Source organism: Littorina saxatilis, linkage group LG9, assembly GCF_037325665.1.
Source record: "Littorina saxatilis isolate snail1 linkage group LG9, US_GU_Lsax_2.0, whole genome shotgun sequence".
Taxonomy (NCBI): Eukaryota; Metazoa; Mollusca; class Gastropoda; order Littorinimorpha; family Littorinidae; genus Littorina; species Littorina saxatilis.
This window is the reverse complement of record NC_090253.1, coordinates 33,179,274-33,204,264: the sequence shown is the minus strand read 5'-3', so window position 1 is coordinate 33,204,264 and position 24,991 is coordinate 33,179,274. Positions and strand designations below refer to the sequence as shown.

At 42.7% G+C, this 24,991-nt stretch overlaps 1 protein-coding gene across 1 annotated transcript in view; it reads right to left on the bottom strand.

The window, feature by feature from the left end:
- Positions 1 to 24,991, bottom strand: part of LOC138977046 (sodium-dependent dopamine transporter-like) — a 111,886-nt gene that overhangs the window by 58,040 nt on the left and 28,855 nt on the right. The window contains exons 2-5 of the mRNA XM_070349950.1: positions 20,851 to 20,933; positions 5,532 to 5,762; positions 3,634 to 3,768; positions 46 to 388 (exon numbers count right to left, since the gene is read on the bottom strand). Coding sequence (XP_070206051.1) covers positions 46 to 388; positions 3,634 to 3,768; positions 5,532 to 5,762; positions 20,851 to 20,917 — 776 coding nt within the window. The 5' untranslated portion in view covers positions 20,918 to 20,933. The remainder of the gene's footprint in view (positions 1 to 45; positions 389 to 3,633; positions 3,769 to 5,531; positions 5,763 to 20,850; positions 20,934 to 24,991) is intronic.

Below are 24,991 nucleotides of genomic sequence, written 5' to 3'. Positions count from 1 at the left end.
AAACGTATCGCTGGACATAGAGGGGCAAAGAAATGAGACACTGACTCAAAGTACTCCAGCGCTGGTGACTTCCTGAGGTCTGTGGCGTTTTGTGTGTTGTTCTTTGAATCGGAGATGTTGTTGCTGGCCACGTTGTACGCCACGTCACGCACCGCCCCCGCCATGCTGACGATGGAGGCCGTGCTGACGTTGTACTGCGTAGTGTTGGTGGCGTTGACGTCACTTTCCTTGCCGTCATAGCAGAGCGGCGTGTTCCACTCGTTGCCGCACGAGGTCCAGGGCAGGTCAGTAGTGAAAGAAGCGAAGAAGAAGTGCAGGCACCAAGCAATGACCACGTTGTAGAAAAAGTCCGTATAGAAGGCAATCAGCACCACGGCCCATCCAATTCCTGCACAGTCCCACACCGTGCGACAGCATCATGTAACAACCAGCAAAACCGCAAAGTAACCAATCAACAAACAAGACGTACAACGCAACATTTCCACAAGACACACACACACACACACACTTATTCCCCCCTCTGCTTCTTTACCTCTGTAAACTTGTAGAGCTAGTTATTTTTCGATAATGACCCAGCAACCAAACAAATAACGAGCCAGCAACAGCCTGAATCCTCGATAGTGCAATGGGTTGAGAAGCTGTTCTGTTTCGGTACTACTTTTGGGACTGAAAAGTTCCGAACGCTCTAATGTACGAAGTATACATTTCTGGAGCAAACGATACAAACATACCGCATTTAAATTAACAACTACAGGCCTGAACACATGAATCTCCATATAAAATCCATGAGTTCGGTTGTTTTCTGAATCTAGATCTGCCGTGTACAAACCGTTCATCACAAGCAAATTCCCAAGGCAAGTAACTCATACTCTAGCGACAAGAGTAGTTCCCCTTCTTTTAACGCAGTTTCTTCGACAACACTGACTGCAATCCGACGGTCAGTTTTTAACAATATTTCATTTTATAAACAGATCACACGCAACCAAATGCACACATCTCATCAATTTAAACAACATAAAGCGGTTTCATACACTATTTTCCCCAGAAAACTTAACTTCATACAGTAATTAACGTTGGAACACGGGTGCAAATGTTCGTCTGCTAGTCCCATTTGACGAAAGAACATTATCTTAAGCGATACTAAAACATAAAAAGAACACACAATATCTGCCTTTACCGCCACAGCAGAATAACAGCATATCTGTGTACTTGATTTTAGTCCAAAACAGGGAAACTGACAAGAAGTGTAAACAGAATGGAATGATTTGCACGGAACTATACAACCGCGCATTAGTCGATCGCCTGCGCAGGTTGACTGGTTGAGTGATTCGGATTCGATCAAACTTTCGCACAAAAACTCCTGTTTTCTTTGAATAACTGAAGAAAGGAGGAATAAAGAGGTTACACACCTCGTCTCAGTGATTATTAAAAATAATGGTCTCAGTTCGCGGTCATGAAAAAGCTCGCTGAAGCTCGCATTTTTCATGATCCGCTAACTTCGACCATTATTTTTAATAATCACTGAGACTCGGCATGTAACCTCTACATACACACACCTGTACCAATGCAAGACACATAATTATACACAGACAAATACAAACATAGGCTACGCGAGCGTGAACGCACACTTCGTGTGAAAGGGTAAAAGATAATGCTGTCCCATTAATAAACTCCAATTTAAAAAACACACAATAAGAATAACAACAGCAAACAAACCAAAAGTTCAATACATCAGACGGACTATGAAGACAAGGTCACAGGTTTCTATTGGGTAGAGATAACGAATTGATACTTCAAAACCATGTGTCAAATTCACTCCTTTGCTGGGTTTTTTCCTCCTTTCTCAGGCGATTTTCCCCGTGCCTTATTTTTGCTTGTGGCAGCGAGACGTTGTGACTGGTGGCCGGCCACGCTGCAGAGCAGTGACAGCAGAACTGCACGTGACGCCTGAGCCACATTTGATCAGGATTGATGGGGGGGGGGGGGGGGGGGGACGACTCAGGCCTGCGGAAAGCACGGACAGGACTAGGGAAGACCTGCCATTAGGACCGCGCTATCTATCCTTATTGTAAAACAATTACGACTCAACAGTCTTTCAAGCTGCACACCTGACCCACTACTTGGAAATGTCCGCTTGACTGTGTTGCTGTATTTCGCTGTAGAGGCTCAGAAATGCAGTCAGCAATTACAATATGAGCTTCACAGCTATGAAGCACAAACCATAACTTCAAGATGGTGCACGTAAAGAGGGGGAAAATATCGGACTGGATATGATCAACCACAGACATGTTATACTCACTTACGGGGAGGGGGGGGGGGGGGTAGAATTCTCTCTCTCTACCTCTATCACTCTATTGTTTCTTTCTCTTTATGAACTCTTTTCCTTCAAGAGTAAATGTTTTCAATCATTTCTTTTTCAAATGTTTCTGTTGAATTGTTTTGGTGTAAATATTTTTTTACTGCTATTTTCAAACATGTATTCAAGTAGTTTGGACTAGTCCCACTTTGGACGAGGGCTGGATGAATAATACTCCAACAACTCTGTGTATTTGCCATAAGCCTTGTAGATAGAGTTCTGACTCACACACCCCCTCTCTCTCTCTCTCTCTCTCTCTCTCTCTCTCTCTCTCTCTCTCTCTCCCTCTCTCTCTCTCTCTCTGCAGGCATGGTTTTACGTTCGGATTTCTCAGGTGGAAACGCGCATTTCCGCATTGCAGGCCTGTGGCCGATGGGAAAGCTGCCGTGGCTGGGCAGGGCGGAGCGGAGACACACTTTCCTACTCCGCCTGTCATCGTTTTTCTTTCAATCATTTTCTCATTTTGCCGTTAAGTGCGCCACTCGCTTCACCTCCACGGCGACAGGGGGGACGGCGCAGGCACAGGCGACATCTAGCGGCTGTAATGAAGACCGGGGCGGCGGCCGCTCCGTCAAGAGTGGATAGTAATTCTCAGGGAAGCCAGGGGCAGACTGGGAGAATGAGGGAGGGTAAAGAGTGGAAGTGACGGTAGCGGTCTCATTCATTAGAGCAATTCTCGCCCTGCCCGCCTCTGACGATGGCCCGCGGTAATTCGCCCCGGTCTCGCTGCTTTACTCTTTTCTCCCACGGCGGAAGTCACTACGCCACGCCAAGTAGGCCGATCGATGTCAACATTTTGGCGCCTTTAAATTGTCGTTGGTCTACAATTTTGATCCCTCGTAGTGTCGCATTGCGTAAACGTGAACCCAGATTTCACAAAGTATGCCACACGCATGCAATCCCATGCATCCCCCCGTTCGTCTCTCTTAATCCACACTTGCAAATGTGCGCATGTAGTCTAGTATTGAATGGAATGGTCTTAAAGAACACTCAACAAAGAATTATTCTTCCAGACCAGAACACAGATAAAAATTGACACCGACTAGCACAGGATGGTGGTTACGCGTCCCGTCAACACAGAAAGACATGTAACCTCCGTGTCTTGGTAGAGCTCGAAGACATGTATAGGAATGAGACAGAAATGCATATCTGTGGGTGGGGGAGGAGGGGGGGGGGGGGTTGTCTCCATGTTTTCTTTGATGTAAGACATTTTGTTTTAGCTTCAGTTTTCTTTTATATCCCACTTTAAAGCGTAGAGAGTTGCAAGGTACGCGTACCTTTGAAGAGCGGGCAGATGTTGGCCCAGCAAGTGATGGCGCCGGTACGGTTGAACTGTCCCAGCGCCAGCTCCATGTAGAAGAGCGGGATGCCGCCCAGTATCAGCATCAGCGTGTAGGGAATCAGGAAGGCGCCTGTGTAAAACACAAACACTTGTTGCTATATCGTCACGCGTCACCTGGCAGGACGGTGTCAATCTGTCAGGTAAAGCAAAACAAGCACATACGAAACAACCAATACATCATCGCGAACAAAAGGTCCAGATCTTGTGACGGTGCTGTTGGAACCTCAAGTACACACACACACACAACACACACACACACACACACTGACACACACTCGTTTAATGTTACGCCGTTGCTTAAATGCCCCCTTGATATTAAAGCTTATACATACCTGCACCAACACACATACTTATACAGAGACAAACATAAACACGCGCGAGCGCACACACGCACCCTCTCTCTCTTTTCCACACAGCCTCCCTTCTTTCTGTATTACAGAAAACATCATCGACTCGTGTACTGTCGCTGGCGACGCTTTGCTCTTTTTTTCGTAGTTCCTTCAAGTTCTTGGCTTACATATGTTGTGGTGGTATCACCGCCACCCCCCCCCCCCCCCCTTCCGCTGATCACAGTCTTGCTATAAAATTCCAAATGAGATAGACAAATGAGATTGACCTTTGTGAAGGTACTAGCTGTCTATGTTAAAAGTTTGATACAGTATGGATATCATAGACAAGCACCACATTGGCTTTCGTGCGGATTAGCGTATGAACGATTCAGGGATTTGCTGACTGCAAAAGACTCCAGCTTAACTCGTGCTTAACGGATTCCCACGTATACGAAACTGACTTTGTTGTTGGTTTTCACAATAAGTCAGTCCTGGTTTAGCAGCAGAGTTCTCAAGCAGTTGTCCCTTTCATCCTTCGCAGACCATAACCACGCCCACGGTGCTACAAAGGCCAAATGATCACAGAAACACTTTAAAGATCAAAGTGGGACGTACAAAACGGCGCTGTACCCGGGTGATAATTGTTAGTTTAATGCGTTTATTAGCTTGGTATTTCGAGTTGTGTGTTAGTTCAATACGTTCGTCAGCTGTGTTAGTTCGTCAGAGTTATATGTTAGTTCAATACTTTTCTAATTCTCAGCTGTGTTTGTTCGTCAGAGTTATGTTAGTCAGTTGTGTTAGTTTGTCAGAGTTGACGACGTCTTTACCTTGACTGATCTGGGCCTGCTCTCACAACAACCCCGTTTAAACACCAAGCATTTTCCGCACCACTTAACAACTAAGCCACAACATAAATCATTAAATACAAAACCAAGATCACATTAAGTACGATCTACAAGTGTCCTTTTGAGAACGTTACATCCGTTTTGGGTAAAATACATAATACAGTTTGAAACAGATAAAATGAGTAGGCTTCAAAACATTCAACTGCCCCCCCCCCCTCCCACCGCCTTTTATGAATCCATCCCATATCCTTGAATAGGGACAAGACAAACAAATGTAGCTAAAATGATGTGTGCGCAATAACGACATTTTTTTCTGTAAGGACTTCGTGTTTTAAAACCCCTCTTGAAGTTGTTGTGTCAGATTTGATCTTTTTTTTAGCCTGTTGTTAAAATGTATCTCCTTCATGGCCCGAACCCCTCGGTTTTAAAATACACCAATATTTGTTCTTTCAGACAGTTTTATTTCATAAAGGCTTCAACAGAAGAGAATAGTGTGTTATACTCGTCTGAGACGCATACTCTCAAACAGGAATCGTGGAATTCACTTCCTTAAGGGACTGACCCCCCCCCCCCCCCCCCCAACTGTTTAGACTTCTCCCCTAATGTGACGTCACTTGCACGTGTGTGGACAGGGAGTGTGCTGGCAGAGAGTGACTGACCTCCTCCATTCTTGTAGCAGAGGTAGGGGAACCTCCACACGTTGGCCAGGTCCACAGCGAAGCCCACCACGGACAGCAGGAAGTCGATCTTCTTGGCCCACGTCTCTCGCCCGTCATCTTCGCCCTCGTACGCCACAGTGCCGTCCCCTGGCAGGGCAGCGTTGGTTCCTTCCCCTTTGTGGCCATCCTGCATGATGTAGGTGCGCTCCACCGCCCCGTCCAGCTGCTTCTCTGAAACACGCCGTCACGGTCACCACAACGACAAGCACTGGCATCCTATGGTCAAGCTCAACACTCCCTGGCTTTTGAAAGAAAAAGGTGAGAAAGAGAGAAATGAAGGTTTTACGCCCTCACGGCAAAACCATTAGGGACGGAGAATTAACCCCCAGTAAGAGTGGAAAAAAGGAAAGAGAGAATGCTTTATGCTTTATGTCCTACAGGCTAAATATTTTGCCTCTTAAGGGCAAGATATGGGTTATATGATTCGAGTTTTACGCCCTCGCGGGGGTGGGACATGGCTTCCGTCTCTGGCTCTGCACATAAAGTTGACCCGTGTCCGTCCCGGCCCGAATTCGAACCTGCGACCTTCCGATCACAAGACCAGTGCTCTACCAACTGAGCTACCGGGCCCCCTAGTAAGAGGGGGGGCACAGCACGGGCCTTTTACAAGGGTCACGCGTGGGCGACTTGGGTAGGACAGGTGGGAGACACACACGCACACCAGGGGACACAGTATCTTGGGTGGTCAAAGACGGATCACAGCTGTATTCTCTTTCGTCCCAGTTACTCTTAAACAATGTTTTGCATTACTATTCATTTAAAAAAAATCATTTCAAAGACATACAAAACAGCAAGTTTGATCGTTTCTTAAAAAACACGATGTGCACAGGTCATCCACAACTATTACAAGAACATGTTTGTTTACCCTTGCAGAATACCTTTACCGTTTACGAAATGATAAGAAAAAATCCGCATAGTTTCATCGTGTGACAAGTATGAATTCCTACAATTGCCACCCAAAGTGACAGTGCGTATCGAAGATCGTGCCACTTTTAGTCGGGCCCTGTACATTGTCTGCAACACCAAGACAGTTCTTTCATGGTGAATTTCACATTGCAAGAAAAATCAATGCACAAAACAAACAGTTATTGAGTTGTGAGAAAGATCTCACCGGACATCAAAAGTAAGATCTTTTAGTCGACCACACGACATTTTCTCGCATGAAAATCTTTTCCGTTTGTTGTAAACAAGTCAAGCTTTGCCGTAATCCGTATCAATGACATTTACGAAAGATCATGCAAAATCCTTGAACGCTACCTTGGTTTGTGTTTTATTTACTGCTGCTGCCAATCCAAACAAGAAATCGATCGTAGAAACCATTCACCTCATGCATTCAGTGAAAAGAAAAAAACTCAGTGCAAAACGAAGAAGGTGGCCACACACACACACACACACACACACACACACACACATACGGTTACAACCAAGAAAGAACGAAGAATTCTGACGTACATAGACTGCGACAGTTGAATCTGTGAGGAACGTGGAGATTGCCGGTTGGGTTGATCGTTCCCACCAAAGATAGCCCTTTACCTTGTGGATGTAAGCGTGAAGCTTTGGAGAACTCTTACCACTATCCCCACACCAAAACCAGGGTTGTGTGTCTGTGAGTACTACCTGCCTATAAAAAAACGCTCGCGCTGGACCCGAGTACTCTTCAGACATTCACACACACACACACACACACACACACACACACACACACACACACACACACACACACACACACACTCTCTCTCTCTCTCCCTCACTCCCTCCCTCTCTCTCTTTCTTTCTTACACACACACACACACACAGTACACACACACACACACACACACACACACACACACACACACACACGAGTACAGACTCATGCACACACACACACACACACACACACACACACACACACACACACACACACACACACACACAAACACACACACACACACACACAAACAGTAACACTAACACATGTGCACAAAATGAATCGAACCCGGATCACTTTGGCCATAGACTCTCTCGTGCTCTCTGTCTCTCTTTCACCGAGACCAAACCCTGCATTGTAATTTCTTTGCCGAGACCATTTCCCCACCCGTTGTCTGGCTTGCACTGAAATCATGCTTTTCTCGTCACTGCGTGACGTGTTCGCCGCTCAAGTCTCCCCTTTAGTTCAGGCTGTTCGCAAAGCGACCAGCCTCCCACCGCAAAAACTCCCACCGTTAAGAGTGGCTTTTGTGATTTATTTCGCATTTAGGTCCCAGGTAACATTATGAAGTTTTAATACGATCAATCGGACCTATTATCAAGTTAGTGTATCAACTTTTGAACGAACTGCGCCCAGTAGTTTCCCAGCAATAAGCTGTTAAGTCGAGACAGACACACAGATACACACACAGACACACAATTAAAGTCTGCTGGACCCAAGTACTAGCGTACTCGGGGATAAGTCTATAACATTACAGAAGAGTAGAGTTAAAATGAGGAAGAAAAATGTTTTTGCTGGGAAGTATCCCTAGTTTTATCAAGTCCATACTCTGCTCTCTTGTGGCGAAATCTGTCAATTACTATCATTCCAGTAAGGAACAAAGTGACAACGGCGTGGCCGAGTGGAAGAGAATCAGAATCAGAATCAGAATGTTTTATTCGCGAAAACACATGTTTATAGCGAAAGGGTGTTGTGGGGTTGGGATGTCGAAGTACAAAGCTTTCTATATACCGAAGCATGCACGATCGCGCAGAGTTCTCGCTACTGGAAGTCCGATAGAGAGTCCACTGCATTTGTCAGAGTCAGGGATACCTTGACTCACACTGCACACCAATACCATGCATCATAACATCATGATTTGATCAGTCCTTCAGTCTTTTGTTTTCTTCCCTGTGGTGACAGATATTGTGTGACGGCCCTTTTCAGCATTAGAGAACCAAGAATGAAAACATCACGGTGTTTGAAACTGTTCATCCTAAGTAAAAGCGGACTACGCGAGACACTATTCTCAGATCTTCTTCCAGTTCTTCTTTGTACCCGAGTGGAAGAGAGAGAGAGAGAGAGAGAGAGAGAGAGAGAGAGAGAGAGAGAGAGAGAGAGAGAGAGAAAGAGAGAGAGTGTGTGTTGTTTTTCGACCGGTGAAGAGAAGGAGCGTGCCGGCACAAGTCATAACAGCAGGGGCTTTCTGTGATCGATGGTGGACAATACGTGTGTAGTTAATCGTCGATCACCTTTCGATTAGCAATATCGGCCACTTAGCTGGGCGACAAGCGATCCTTTGAGCTGAGTGGCGGCCAGCAATCTGCCCCACGTCCAGCTATCGGAAAACAATGTCTACCGCACGGTCAAACAAGGCGCTCGTCAAACACAGGCAACGTGTTCCAAACTGGATACAAAGTCTACACTGACACTCGTCTACGTTACGGCGTCCATTTGAAAGTACCTGCGTGTTTACTGACATACTTCATGTTTTATGTTGGTATTGTGGTGCTGCAAACAAAAAGCAGTGAATCAGTCGCATAGACCATTCAGTATCAAAACTAGCTTAGTGAACGCTTAGTGTGCTCTTTCCACGCGATGACGAGACTAACCTTTAAGCACCACTCAATTCCTTATTACAGGAAGTTTACAGAACGATTCAAGCTCAAGAAAAAAGCAATACTTACTAACCCGTTGAAACACACTAGCTATACTCTCCCAAAAAAGAAACTTGACACAGGTAAACATTATTGTTTTTAAAAATATGTTAGAGGAAAGCACCAAAATTCAGTTTGAAGTTTGTCAGTTACATTGTTGCTAACCATTAAACCTCAAAAAGAACATAATTGAACCGATACTTTACTGGGTGGTCGCCCTTTTATTGAATCGCAAAAAGATTGTCTGCACGAAAATCACGTTGGGGATTTTGTCAGGCATGCTACTTTTCCGGTAATTGCCGTTTTTAAAATCCGGTAAAGTCAAATTTATTCCGGTGAAGTTGAAAAATTTTCGCAAAAACGATTCGTGTGAATATTGCGCAACGCGACCGGGCGCCGGTCTCAATGAAGCCAGCGCACAGTAGTGTTGTTTTCACCAGTTTGGAGGTGTGTTGAATGGTGGTGGGGGGAGGCTAAAATGGGATTTTTAACAAGATCACAACACTATTACAGCCCTGAAAATGATGCCCAGAATGCACCAGATTGCACAGATTTTAACCGTTTTTTGAAAAATTTTTGGGGGGGCATGCCCCCGGACCCCCTAGTTGGCTCGCCTGCTTCGCACGCTCAGGCTTGTGGCTTCGCCACTGGCACTGCGCGCTTCTTTCAGGTAAAACCATTTTTGGCCTGTAGCATTCCTGTTTGTTTTTCAAGGCCATGAAACCAGGCGATGGTGTACCTCAAATTGTATGGCAAAGTTGAAAATAAAGAACCCATCACACATACATGTACTTTAATTTCAATCCACCCAATAGTTTTTGAGAAAATGGGTTTACAAGATTTAGCTCTGGAAATGTGAAATTGTGCAAGTAGGCCTATATATTCATGTGTGTGAGTGAGGGTGTGGGAGTTGAATGTGTATGAGTGTATAGAGAGAGAGAGAGAGAGAGAGAGAGAGAGAGAGAGAGAGAGAGAGAGAGAGAGAGAGAGAGAGAGAGAGAGAGAAAACAATGAAAACAAGAGGCGAAGCCTTCAAGGCTCACGTAAGAAATCGACAAACATTAACACAAACTCAATCACTCCGTCACACATACACACACACAGTACACACACACACACACACACACACACACACACACACACACACACACACACACACACACACACACACACACACACAGAAAGAGCACAGGTGAAACTGTGCAAGAAAGCGAGACACTAGATCTAGATCTGTCTGTCTGCATGTAGCCTACTTACATGGACACGACTGCCAAATAGTCTCGGCCCGCTCAAAATAACAATCACCGAGACTTTCAGTAATTCCATCGCGTGACGTCTAACCCTCGTACGTCATAATGTGACGTCAATGTAATATGACGTCTTCAAATGTTAAAGTTTCTACCACAGACATACATACATACATACATACATACGCACGCACGCACGCACAGACAGACAAAAGTTAGCATCGCATAGGCTACACTTACGTGAGCCAACAACATTCTTGTTACTGATTACAAATCATGATAATATATGTATTTCTATGTGTGTATGAAAGAGAATTAAAAAAATAATAATAAAAAAGTGCAACAGTTCTCACTTTGTGTTGAATAAACAATAGATCCAGAGGAGCGAATTACTGTGTGGTTGTGTTTACTTTGACACGTGCTTTCTGTACATGCAATTTTTTTTACCGTGACCGTGATTTGCCACTGGTGTTCTTTATCGTGAAAACAAAAATCAAGGTAACTGTGATCGTGAAAGCTAAAATTTCCCTTCCCGTGATCGTGATGATACCCCCCCTTTGGGGCCCTCACCTCTTTATTCCTCCTTTCTTCTGTTAATCAAAGAAAAGAGGAGTTTTTGTGCGAAAGTTTGATCGAATCCAATTCACTCAACCAGTCTACCTGCGCAGGCGATTGAATAATGCGCGGTTGTATAGTTCAGGTAAAAACAATCAATTCTGTTAACACTTCTTGTCAGTTTCCCTGTTTTGGACAAAAATCAAGTACACAGTTATGTTGTTATTCTGCTGTGGCGGTAAAGGCAGATAGTGTGTGTTCTGTTCATGTTTTGGTATCGCTTAGGAAATGTTCTTTCTTCGAATGGGACAAGCAGACGAACTTTTGCACCCGTGTTCCAACGTTAAAAACTGTATGAAGTTCAGTTTTCTGGGGCAAAATAGTGTATGAAACCGCTGTATGTTCTTTAAATTGATGAGATGTGTGCATTTGGTTGCGTGTGATCTGTTTATAAAATGAAATATTGTCGAAAACTAACCGTCGGATTGCAGTCTTTTGTCCAAGCAACTCAGTTCCGCCTGTGCTCAGTTCAGAAAATTTGGAAGAGGAACTACTCTTGTTGCTAGACATAGTACGAGAGTTACTTGCCTTGGGAGTTTGCTTGCACTCATAAGAGATCTAAAGCGAGTTTCTCTGCACTGATCGTTAGATTTGGATTTAGAAAACAACCAAACTCATGGATTTTATATGGAGATTAATGTGTTCAAGCCTGTAGTTGCCAGTTTAAATGCAGTATGTTTGCATTGTTTGGTCTAGAGATGTATATTTCGTACATTAGAGCGTTCGAAACTTTTCAATCACTAAAGTAGTTCCCTCAAAGTCTAGCTCATGAACCTGTGAGCTATCGAGGATTCAGGCCCGTTGTTGGGTAAGTGATTTTGGTTGGGTAAGTTACCGAAAAATAACTAGCCCTACACGTTTACAGAGAGAAAGAAGCAGAGGGGGGAATAACTTACAATAACTACAAACTAAGGGTTAAAAGAGGCCGATTTGCATGAACATGTGACGACATGTTTTAGGATGAACGCTCTTTGTAGAGCCGTGGTGTAAAACTGGTACAGCAATTTCGAACCGGGTAGACGGAGCCTCGAAAATGAGGGTGCGTATCGCTAGCGCTACGTGTCATTTGTGCTACGTGTCATTTGTCCTACGTGTCATTTGTGCTACGTGCCGCTATCGCTACGTTGATTAGTGCTACAAATAATTTGTCTATGAGTCGCTATCATTCGTTCATTATCAATACGTGTCAACAGCACTACATCTTTTAGCGCTACGTGTCATTATCGCTACGTGTCGATACCACTACTCACTGACGACTCTCTCTTTCTCATGTTTTCTCTCGCTCTCACTCCTTCTGGTTTGTGTGTGTATATGTATGTCTGTGTATGTGTGTGCGTGTGTGTGTCTCAGGTTTTTCAGTGTGTGTGTGTGTGTGTGTGTGTGTGTGTGTGTGTGTGTGTGTGTGTGTGACGTATTCTCTATCTTTCTCTCTTGCTCACTCGCTCGCTCACTCACTCTGTCTCTGTCTATCTCTCCCTCCCTCTCTCTCTCTCTCTCTCAATCGCTCTTTCTCTGTACCTCTGTAAATTCGCTCTCTCATTGTCTCTCCCGCTCTCTCCCCCCCCTCTCTCTCTCTCTCCATCTGTCTTTCTGTCTTCTCTCGCTATTTCTTTCTCGCTCGCTCTTTCCCCCTCCCCCTCTCTCCCTCGCTCTCTCTCTCTCTCTCTCTCTCTCTCTCTCTCTCTCTCTCTCTCTCGCATTATACCGTATTTGCATACACGGATGTTTTTCTGTACGATACCGTGTGTACGTATGCGTTTGTGCGTGTGCGTGTGTATGTGCGTGTGTGTTTGAGAGAGAGAGAGAGAGAGAGAGAGAGAGAGAGAGAGAGAGAGAGAGAGAGAGCTCAGAATGGTTTATTATACAAAGGCCACAGACTCATATACAAACCACGGGGGATGGGGGAAGAACAAAATAAAAAAAATAAAAAACACCAACACCAACCATGAAATAAACGTGGTGAAAAAGAAAAAAAAAAAGAGAGAGAGAGAGAGAGAGAGAGAGAGAGAGAGAGATTTTGTTTGTTTGTTTGTTTGTTTGCTTAACGCCCAGCCGACCACGAAGGGCCATATCAGGGCGGTGCTGCTTTGACATATAACGTGCGCCACACACAAGACAGAAGTCGCAGCACAGGCTTCATGTCTCACCCAGTCACATTATTCTGACACCGGACCAACCAGTCCTAGCACTAACCCCATAATGCCAGACGCCAGGCGGAGCAGCCACTAGATTGCCAATTTTAAAGTCTTAGGTATGACCCGGCCGGGGTTCGAACCCACGACCTCCCGATCACGGGGCGGACGCCTTACCACCAGGCCAACCGTGTCGGTTAGAGAGAGAGAGAGAGAGAGAGAGAGAGAGAGAGAGAGAGAGAGAGAGAGAGAGAGAGAGAGAGAGAGAGAGACAGACAGACATACACACAGACAGAGACAAACAGACATACAGATCCGACAAACAGCCAGGCAGACAATATACATATACACACTCACACGCACACACAAATGTGGTAGTGCTATCGACACGTAGCAGCAAGGTCAAGGTCAAGTCAAGTTTTATTCCGATAAAACCCCGTGAGGGTACATGGAAAATTAAAAAACACAATAAAAACACATTTCATTCAACACCAAATAAAAGGAACTAAAACAAAAAGAAATCAGGCTATGTACAGAAAAGGGAGTTGAGGGGTGAGGGAGAGCAAAAACAATACAAGAAACAATTCAACAATAATAATAATAAATAATGATAATAATAATAATAATAATAATAATAATAATAATAATAAAACACACAAAGTAATTACATACATTTCTTTACTATGGGAAATGGGGGGAAGGGGGAGGGGGGGGGGGGTGATGGGTGAGTTAACATAAGGACAAAAATACTATTACAAACAACACAAAACAGATAACGGAGTATAAAGCTAAAAGAGAATTAAATTTTACTCGCTTCTCAAACAGTCCATGACAAGTGTCATGAACTTTGCGAGTTTTAGCAATAAACTCTTTTTTGTAGTGGAAAAAAGCTCTCTGAATTTAACTGAATTGGGGCGGGCATAATAATAGCACCGTAACAACTGTTTTCTATAATTGGTAAAAAAAGGACATACAAAAATATAATGGAACTCGTCCCCAAGGTCACCTGATGAACATTTGTGACAGATTCTGTCTTGTCTGGGAATACTAAGAGTCCTACCTTTTTGTATAGGCAATTTATGATTCAGTGTTCTAAATTTTAAAACAGCGTTTGCTAAATTAACCGGCAGGATGGACAAGTACTTTTCAAACTCAAAATTCTCTTTATACATTCTATAATTATAATAAAACTCATTGTTATTTATTTCTGAATGCCAGGTTTGGACAAATTGGTCTTGTAGCCTATTTTTCATCAGTGCTTTGAAAGTATTAAAATAACCACCATCCGTTACATTATCGATAGTTTGATTGTGCCAAAAATCACTAAAGCCTAACTCATTTAGAACACCATGGACAGAAAGCAAAAATTTTGACTTGTATACACCAGATTCATACATTTTAAATAAAAAACGATATGTCACACAAGAGAGTTTGTCAGAACCATTTGAAAATGCAAGTTTGTACCAAAAATTCAACATACGACATTTCGCTTGAATACTTACAGGGAACTGACCTAATTCACCCAAAACCATGTTTGTTGGTGTTGATTTGCCAACTTTCAAAATCATCTTAAAAAATCGTATCTGTAATTTGTTAGCTAGATCAGACATGTAAGGGCACCATACTTCAGAACCGTAAAGTAAAATAGGGACCACAGTTTTTTCAAAGAGGTCAATTTGGACATCAAGAGGCAAAAACAGTTTTCTAGTTTTACGTAATAAAGCAAACATGGCCTTGGAGGCACGGTCATACAAATTCTTCTGTGCAACAGTAAATTTACCATTGTAGCTAAATTTAATACCCAGGTATTGAAAATCATACACAATATCAAGTTTTCGACCATTGAATGTAAATGTCGGAACTTTTCTTACTTTCCCTCTTGAGAAAATCATTACTTTTGTTTTAGTTACATTCAATTTCAAAAACCAATCTTTACAATATCTGTCCATAATATCTAGAGCAATCTGCAAGGATTCTGGCGATTCAGCAAAAATAACCGTATCGTCAGCATACAACAAAATGAACAACCCATACAGAACGTTAATATCACTGTTGTCACAGTTTACATTTTCGGATTCACGTCCTAAGGTATTTAGAGCTGACTCCCGATCAAAATAATTCTTCAGATCGTTTAAATATACGGAAAAAAGCAGGGGAGACAAGTTCTCACCTTGTCTCACACCGGCAGAACAAGAAAAAAAGTCAGACAACTTAGTGTTCCACTGTACACAGGACTTAGCTTTAGAGTACATATCTTGAACAATCGTCAACATCTTACCACGCACACCACAATTTAACAATTTCTGCCACAAAAAAGAGCGGTTAACAAGGTCAAAAGCCTTTTCATAGTCAACAAAAACACAGTACAATCTCTTCTTTTTAGACAGGAAAAAGTCTATTATAGCATTCAGGGTAAAAATATGATCAGTCACACTATGGTCGGAACGAAAACCTGCTTGTTCTTCACCAATAGTGTTATTGGCATCAAAAAAATGAGTAAGGCGGTTGTTTAACAGACAGGTGAAAGCTTTTCCAAAACAGCTCAGGATGGAAATACCTCTATAGTTATTAGGATCATCCTTACTACCCTTATTCTTGAAAAGGGGCTTAATGACACCAATAGTCCAATCTTCGGGTACTTTGCCGGATACAAGGACTAAATTAAAAAACTTAGTAATAACTGACAAGAGATCTGCTGAAACATTCTTCAAAAATTCATTTGTTATAGTGTCTAAGCCACAAGCTTTATTATTTTTTAAGTTTCTGAGAGCAATTTTAACCTCTTCCTCAGTAAACAAGTCATTTAGTAAATATGTATCTATAGAAAAGGTACTTTGATCATTTTGCTGATCTGCAGAATTAGCATCATTGTCATCTGTCTTACCAAGACGTTTAAAATGCTCAAAAAATGCATCACAGGATACTTTAGCATATGTTTCTCTCTTGTCTTGGCTACAACCATTTATTATCTTCCAAAATGCCTTAGGATCAGAAAATTTTAAACTTGATATTTTCTTCATAAATTTTGATTTGTATTTTTTAAACGATACTCTAAGCTGCTTTTTGTATGCTTTACTTGCTCTGGATAGGTTATCTTTAGAAACTCTATTCCTAAGACGTCTCGCATTATTTTTTGCGTTAAAAAATTCTCTACGACTTTTCTCACATTGGGAATCAAACCAAGGGAAGTTATCATTTTTCCTTTTTTTAGTACAAGGTTTACCTTTTCTAGTGTTGTTCTTCAGAAGTCCAATATCCGAGGCAGCGTTTTTCATAATATCACAAATCTGAGAACAAAACTGGTCAATCTGAAGTTGCGACAATACACTGACATCATCTAGTTGTGCAGATAAAGTACAATCCAATTGACTAATTCTATCGACACGTAGCGCTACAGTACATTGGTTTTTCAAAAATAGTGATATCGACACGTAGTTCTATTGAGACGTAGTGATAATGGCATGTGTGCATTGTGGCAATAGCACTACGTGCCGATAGTACTACTGTTTCTGGCAATTTGTGTCGATAGCACTACAGAAAATAGCGCAAACGATACGTAGCACAAATGACACGTAGCGCTAGCGGGACGCACCGGAAAATGATACCCACCCTGGTCTACTCATTTCATCCGTTATCCTCGAAAACATTGTCGCTGTTGAACAAATAATAAGAGAAGATCACTTAATTATATTCAGGGAGATGCTATATGCCCTGCATTTGAAAAGATCTTACACAAATATTTAATGGCCCCAAAGCGATTTGCCGGTTGGGTACCACATGAACCTAGTTACGGGAAAAAGAGGGGTAGGGCAGAGTGTTGCCTGACAATACTTGAAAAAATCAGCAATGGCTTGTCCAAATCAACATGGAATATCGTCAGTGGTGACGAAACCTGGGGTAATTAGTTCCAATCTGAAACTAAACAACTGTCGTCTGTTCGGGTGTTTAACCAGGTGACCCAACCCCTGCCAAGTTCAAATAACAAGAAGCCCTAAAACATGTTGTGCATATTTCGTCGCTAGATCAAGGTATTTAAACACTGTGACTCTTGAGGACAGGCATACAGTCACGTCTGACTGCTGTGTCCACCACTAATGGTCGAAAATATTCGAGGCTTGACACAAGCACCGTCCAAACACGGGTATGCTGTAACATGAAAACGCACCTGTGTATACTGCTTTTGCGACAACAGATTTCTTGGCACCAAAGGGAGCACTGCTGGTGGTTGCATCCACCCTATTTTCTTGACATCTCCCCATGCTAGTTCAGCCTGTTCTCGGATTTTAAGAAATAGCCGCGAAAACACGGTTAGAGACCCCTGAAGACTCTGTCCGAGCCTTCACGAGGGCCAGACCAGGTATAGCTGATGTCAAGTGGTCCCAGGCCTGAATGAGAACATTTGAGAGGATGGCCAGTTGGGTGTCAGCTGGGGAAGGATTGATCTAGAAAATGGCCTGGTTAGATTGTTGATATGTGTTGCCGTTTTTGAGATTCTAAATAATTATGGAACAGCCTACTTTCCTGAGAACACCCTAGCTGCTCTCCATAGGCATAGAGAGCGAGCATTTTTCAAAGAATTTATACTACCCGTCATACAAAAAACCCACAACAAGGCAGATGCGTTTCAGGGCAGATCTTTGTGATGAGGCCGTTTTTTGTAACACCAATCGTATGACTTAATAAGTCATTCATTCCCCTATCTTATTCAGAAAACAGATTGCGGTTACATGTGCAAGTCACCCGGAGAGGGTAAATACAGCTAATGAAATTGTTTTGAGCGCTCTAGCGCCGCTGGTTTGTCAGAACAGGAGGTGGCCCATATTAGGAAGTGATCGATATTAGGCAACCTTCCCATACATCGAGCTCTAATTGTAAGTAGGTCAAAAGGTTACCTTAATAAATCAAAAAGTCAAATATAAAAATCATTTCACAGTTGTGGGCAAGAGTAATCTTATACTGTGTTGACGACCCAAACCACTTGAGCAGTTTTCTTTCCCTTCCCGTCTAATAGCAGGAGGCTGGAAGAGGAAGAAGACGGTAGTGGTAGCAGCGAGTTCAAAGCCGACCTCTGTCTTTGTGCACCTCTCATGTGGGATCATTAGCACAATGTTCACGGGGCTGAAGGAACACGGGACACGGTTTGCCCATCTGCAGCCGCAGCCGCAGCCTCATAATCGATGCCTACCCATAAAGCACGGGGAAGGGGCAACAACAACAAACAAGTCGCGTAAGGCGAAAATACAATATTTAGTCAAGTAGCTGTCGAACTCACAGAATGAAACTGAACGCAATGCCATTTTTCAGCAAGACCGTATACTCGTAGCATCGTCAGTCCACCGCTCATGGCAAAGGCAGTGAATTTGACAAGAAGAGCGGGGTAGTAGTTGCGCTAAGAAGGATAGCACGCTTTTCTGTACCTCTCTTTGTTTTAACTTTCTGAGCGTGTTTTTAATCCAAACATATCATATCTATATGTTTTTGGAATCAGGAACCGACAAGAAATAAGATGAAAGTGTTTTTAAATTGATTTGGACAATTTAATTTTGATAATAATTTTTATATATTTAATTTTCAGAGCTTGTTTTTAATCCGAATATAACATATTTATATGTTTTTGGAATCAGCAAATGATGGAGAATAAGATAAACGTAAATTTGGATCGTTTTATAAATTTTTATTTTTTTTTACAATTTTCAGATTTTTAATGACCAAAGTCATTAATTAATTTTTAAGCCACCAAGCTGAAATGCAATACCGAAGTCCGGGCTTCGTCGAAGATTACTTGACCAAAATTTCAACCAATTTGGTTGAAAAATGAGGGCGTGACAGTGCCGCCTCAACTTTCACGAAAAGCCGGATATGACGTCATCAAAGACATTTATCAAAAAAATGAAAAAAACGTTCGGGGATTTCATACCCAGGAACTCTCATGTCAAATTTCATAAAGATCGGTCCAGTAGTTTAGTCTGAATCGCTCTACACACACACACAGACACACACACGCACACACACACGCACATACACCACGACCCTCGTTTCGATTCCCCCTCGATGTTAAAATATTTAGTCAAAACTTGACTAAATATAAAAAGGAAAGTGGGTCACACGGGGCCACGATGGCTCGGGGGTTGAATAAACCACGAGAGCTGGTGTGTGGTTTACGCATCCTCAATAGCCATTCAAGCGAACTGTGTCATTTCATGCTGTTAAATGCTATTATAAGTGTGTTCCATATGGTAAGAATTGCTTATTTTGTGAAAGATTCTATCGTGTCATTTCATGTTGTTAAATGCTATTAATAGTGTGTTCCATAAGGTAAGAATTGCTTATTTTGTGAAAGATTCTATCGTTCTATTAACTTCATCTGAGGCAGAGTGGGGCTTTAATAAACCTGTTAGCATGTGTAAACCTGTGAGGTAAACATGTGCTAACACGAAAGAAAAGTCATCACACGACTGCAGAAGTTGTGCAGCATAACGTCGGAAACGTGTGCATTTAGTTCAAGCAGTCAGCACTTTTCACATGTGATATTGGTTCAGGAAAGAAGATGATAAAAAAAACCATTGCATTGTTAACCAGTGAGTGACAGCAGTAAACCTACAATGAAAGTGTAATCAAATACAGAGCATGCAGTAACCACCACGTTTGACAAGGAGGAACTAATGGTGTATTGCACAGGAAGGAAACAGTGTGTTGATACTTTCTATCTGTAACACTCCACCGACACCAGTCTGCAAAGACAAAATTAATGTACACTTGACAGTTTGCTGTTCTCCTATTCTCTTGTATCTCTGCATAGAACCGTTACGATCTCGGAAAAAAAATGCTGCTGAAGTTCATTTTCTTCTCGACAGCATTGTAACCTCCTATTCACAGATGTTAGATGGAAAAATCTCACGTGGCCAAATTCACATCAGCGTTGCGGACAATCTTGTAAAAAAGAGTCTCCACGACATTATCCCCTTCCTTTGTCACTTCTGCAGCGTTTCCTTATTTAAATGCTTTGCTGCCTTTTCGATTTTTAAAAATTATTGTTTTTAAAATTATTTGTTTGGACAACCATGCGCATACAAAACGTGTATTTAAAGAAAAAATTCACACCAATGCTGCGTATTGTACATATACAGTAATAAGATAATCGCCCTTCGTTATTGCAACTGAAAAAGATGATTTTCTTGCTGGCTTGCTCAAAGAGAAAGTTTATTCCTGGACGGGACAGTTTTTTAACCGATCAAAGAGTAAAAGTGCAATTTGTTCTCTGGCAATGTAAAGGACAGCTTTTTGATTTACCAGCAACATCAAAGGAGATCAACTGTCACTCTGTCAGGGAGAATACTCTTTTATACAGCACTGCAACGCTTGTCTGACCTTTTGGGTTACATACCGAATGTACGTGTACGGACAATTTGTAGGGTGAAAAGAAAAAACAACAACACAAAAACATATATCACCAACAAGCCCAAGCAGAAAGGCCAGCAGAGTAGTCAATTTTGTTAAGCATAAATAACACACACACACACACACACACACACACACAGAGAGTTATATACAGGGCCCCCCATGGACGCCCCACATAGAGAGAGAGAGAGAGAGAGAGAGAGAGAGAGAGAGAGAGAGAGAGAGAGAGAGAGAGAGAGAGAGAGAGAGAGAGAGATTTACCTTGCAGCTGGATCTCCGTGGTGGGGGCATTGAACTGTCCGTCGCGGTGCTCTCCCTTGCTTCCCATATTGCTTGTCTCTCGTCTGCAACATACACAGAACAGCAAATGCAGGCATACTTCACGGTGAGAACTGATTTGCTCTATGCAATTTCGCCATCTGTTTTATATATTGCCATCGTTTCCGCCTTCTTGCTTGCACAACGTTCCTGTCTGCAGACGTCAAACTATGCGCGATTAGTACAGCGTGTGAAACTGCAGCAATGGGTTCAACGCTGTCGGTTTTCACATTGCAAAATCGGTCACACGCATGCCAGTTCACTTATCAACTTGACTGTTTGAACTCTAGAATGAGAAAAAAATAACATTAGTGTTGCAACTACTGGCTTTGGATAACATTTGGGACACCCACCTAACGTAGATATTAGTAACATAAACAGGATTGCGCTGGTAGTATAATTTGTTAACCAGCGAATAAAGGAAGATTGAGGAGATTTACGAAAAGTGAGGGATGTCGAGTTTTAACACGATGTGCAACCATGATAAGGTAACAATTAAAACATTAGGGACATGGGACGTGGTAGCTGTCAAGGAGTAGCCTACACAGGGAACAGAAAAAGCAAATGCTTGTGTTTGGATTCTTTTATTTTGTATTTTGCCCACCGGTCAGTGTAACAAGGTGTGGCATCTATTCGTGTTCCAAACTATGAACGTGTTGAAAACTCGTACTATCAACAAATGGGGATATTGAAGTAAGTGTTTATATGCAAGGAATTCCGTTTCCAATGTAAATGAACTGAGAAAGGAAACACTGAAACTTGAATAGGTCCCGCATAGCCAAATAGTTAGAAGTGACGTTTGAAACCAAGAACCGGGCCAACCAACATTCAATATCCATGATTATTAAAATATGTCCATTCTGTGGGGCACACTGCAGGGCTGGATCTGGGGGTCGGATCCTGGGAGCCCACCCCCCCCCCCCCCCCCCCCCGCCCCTCCCACTTACCTGGCAAATGTTCCTGTTTTCTCAAGGAGAGAGCCAGAATACTCCCTTTAAATGCTAAATTTCAACAGTCTGGCCAGCCCCTGTGCCTGTGCCTCATTTTGGAAGTCCATGCCTCTCATGCACTAGACCCAACACTGCACTGCAGGTCAGCGGAAAGGTTGCACAGCTCCTGTTGGAGGCCTGCAGATCCACGAAGCACTAAACCTTCGATAAAACCCAAAGTTGTGACGTCTCCACACCGTCTGCTCTGACACACAATCGCCAGTTTTAGCAGGCTGGCAGTAAATATGCCGCCGTGTGCCAGATAACGGCATTCATGGAACCATGTACGTGTTTTGATGGACAAGTCTGAACTCTCTACCTCTCAGTATATCGCTCTGTGGGCGCCTGTAGGCAACCTGTTGGAGGGGGGCTGGGTGCACGAATAGAAAGGTAGGCGATGAGGAGAAAGGTGAATACATGCTGATAGAATCCGTCAGTGGCTGAATAATGACGTGTTACTAGGCCTATCTCAGTGCTAAATCTGAGTCTCCAAAACGATACGCCGTTTAGGTCTACTTTACAGTAACAAGAATAAGACCAAACCGTACAACTGAGATGAACCTAAAGATGTAGTATTGAAGACGCCATTTTGGAGAAGTTTTGTGACAAGTTTGACCTTCAAGAGATTCTTCTTCTTCTTCAGCGTTCCAGAATTGTCTGGTTACATGTGAGCTTGTTTGCCTATTTGGGTTCCCCACACTATACCCACCGAACTCCGACATGCATTACAGGATCTTTTCCGTGCGCACTTGGTCTTGTGCTTGCGTGTACACACGAAGGGGGTTAAGTCACTAGGAGGTCTGCACATAAGTTGACATGGGAGATCGGAAAAAATCTCCACTCTTAACCCACCAGGCGGCAGCGACCGGGATTCGAATTCACTACCTCCCGATTAGGAGGCCGACGTCTTACCACCACGCCACTGCGCCCGTCTCAAGAGGTCCAAAGGACATTCAATGTGGTGTAATTTAGATTCATAAGCAATAATAACCCGAAAATGTTCCGTTGGTGTGATAGTGAATTAGATCACTGTAACTATGGGAGCGTTTCTCACGTAAACTCTTCTGCAGGGTTCGTCCAGGTCATGGAAAACCTGGAAAGTCATGGAATTTGATTTTTAATTTTCCAGGCCTGGAAAGTCATGGAATTTCAATTCAAGTCATGGAAAGTCATGGAATTTAACAAAAATAAGAAAGAAAAAAAAATTAACCTTTAGCACACCAGCGGCTATTGCCAGCCAGCAGCGATTTGCGTCGCCAGCACAAGGCTTGTTCGTATGACCAACTTCTCGTTCGTATTTGCATACGAGAATAACGGTATTTTTAAGGGCACTTGAGCCAAAGCGAGGCTCACTTCCTTCCGTTATCTCGTCGTGTCGTCTGCGCTGCATTTGAGTCGGTTTCGTCGAAGCTTTCTGCTTTTGTTTTTGCATCGATAAAGTACTTTAGCGCTTCGACAAGCAAGATGGAGGATGATGAGTTTGAAACTTTCTTTCGAGTTGTTTCTTGACAACAAAAAGTATGCGGAATTGGAACGAATTACCAAGGAAGATCTTCGCAATGAACTGTGTATTGCGGTGAAAAAAATGACAGTTCGTCAAGTCACAGTGACGGTTACGAAACGGAATTTACGAAAGTGCAGATGGATACAAACAGTGGCTGGTCCAGTCACCTGTGGTCCAGTTTAGTGAAATGACAGGACCAGCAAACATTATTGATAATCTGACTGCGTAGCAAATGCTTGACTTGCTTGTCGAAGAGACACTGCGTAGAAACTGACTCAAATTCAGTGCAAAGCAAGCCAGTGTCAAAACTGGCAGTGACAAGACGTAAAAAGTTTGCGTGTTCGGAAATGGCGACCTGTGGATCTAGTCATGGAAAATGTTATTGAGGCTCATGGAAAGTCATGGAAAAGTCATGGAATTTTGTTTCTAAAAACCAGTGGGGACCCTGCTTCTGCGTCAGAGTGAATTCATCGTCATATTTTTTTTTGTAGCGCTGACGGTGACCAATTCTAGCGCTGGCGGTGACCCATAGGGGAAGGGCTCCTAATATGGACCACTTTTTGTTTCATGCTAATAACTAGCTTGTTTTCTTGCGAAGAAGTTTCACATTTTGTGTTTGGTAGTCCTTCTCTCTTAGGTTAACCATGAGGCCTAATCAGAGTGAAATCGCTTTGATAGATATTCAGCAAAAATTAAATACAGAAAAAATCACAAAGGGTCCATATTAGGAGCCTGGGCGCCTAATATGGACCAGTGAAGCGGCCTTCACGAATCACTGTAAAAAAGCCCCCTATACTTCAAAATAACATGATACAACTTAGTGTACAAGTAAGACTAATTAAAATATGCTTTAGATTTATCTGTTTCGGGATGATGAGAGCATTATTTGAAGCACACCAGGAAACTAAAGAAGCTTATCAAAAACAGAGTGAAAATAAGTGAAATTATCAACTTCCACGAAAAGAAGACTTTTTGTTATATTTTTTTAAATCTCGAGGGCTAGTTATAGGTTATTTCCAGCAAGCTTTTTACTGAATTAATGAAAATAGCCTTTAGCTTTTATTTTCTTCGATTTGTTGAAGGTGGTCCATATTAGGGGACTCGCACATACTTTGAAATGTTGCTATTATTTTTTGTTTGCAGTAGAAACTCGTGGTCAACACTGCTAAAATGTAACAAATACGGTCTTAGCTGTCATATGTAGCAATTTTTGTGCGATAAAAGCTTTGGCTGTGGACAGAAACGAGTCCTTTTTTAGGCGGCAAATTTAGAGTAAACGCTGCCAAAAGTGAAAAAAAGAGAAAAAGCCTAACGGTTTTGAGATTTGTGTTTCTGCAACTGTTTTGACATGTGCAAGTTATCCAGAGAGGGTAAATACAGCGAATAAAACTTTTTTGAGCGCTCTAGCGCCGTTAGTTTGTCAGAACAGGATGTGGTCCATATTAGGAGCCGGTCCATATTAGGAGCCCTTCCCCTACTTCTAGCAAGCAAAGCTCCTGTAAGTAAATTAGGCACTAAAAAAGAGATTGTGCAGTACAAATATGTGTGCTTAAAGGTATATATATGATCTTATAAGTTAGTATGCAACTTC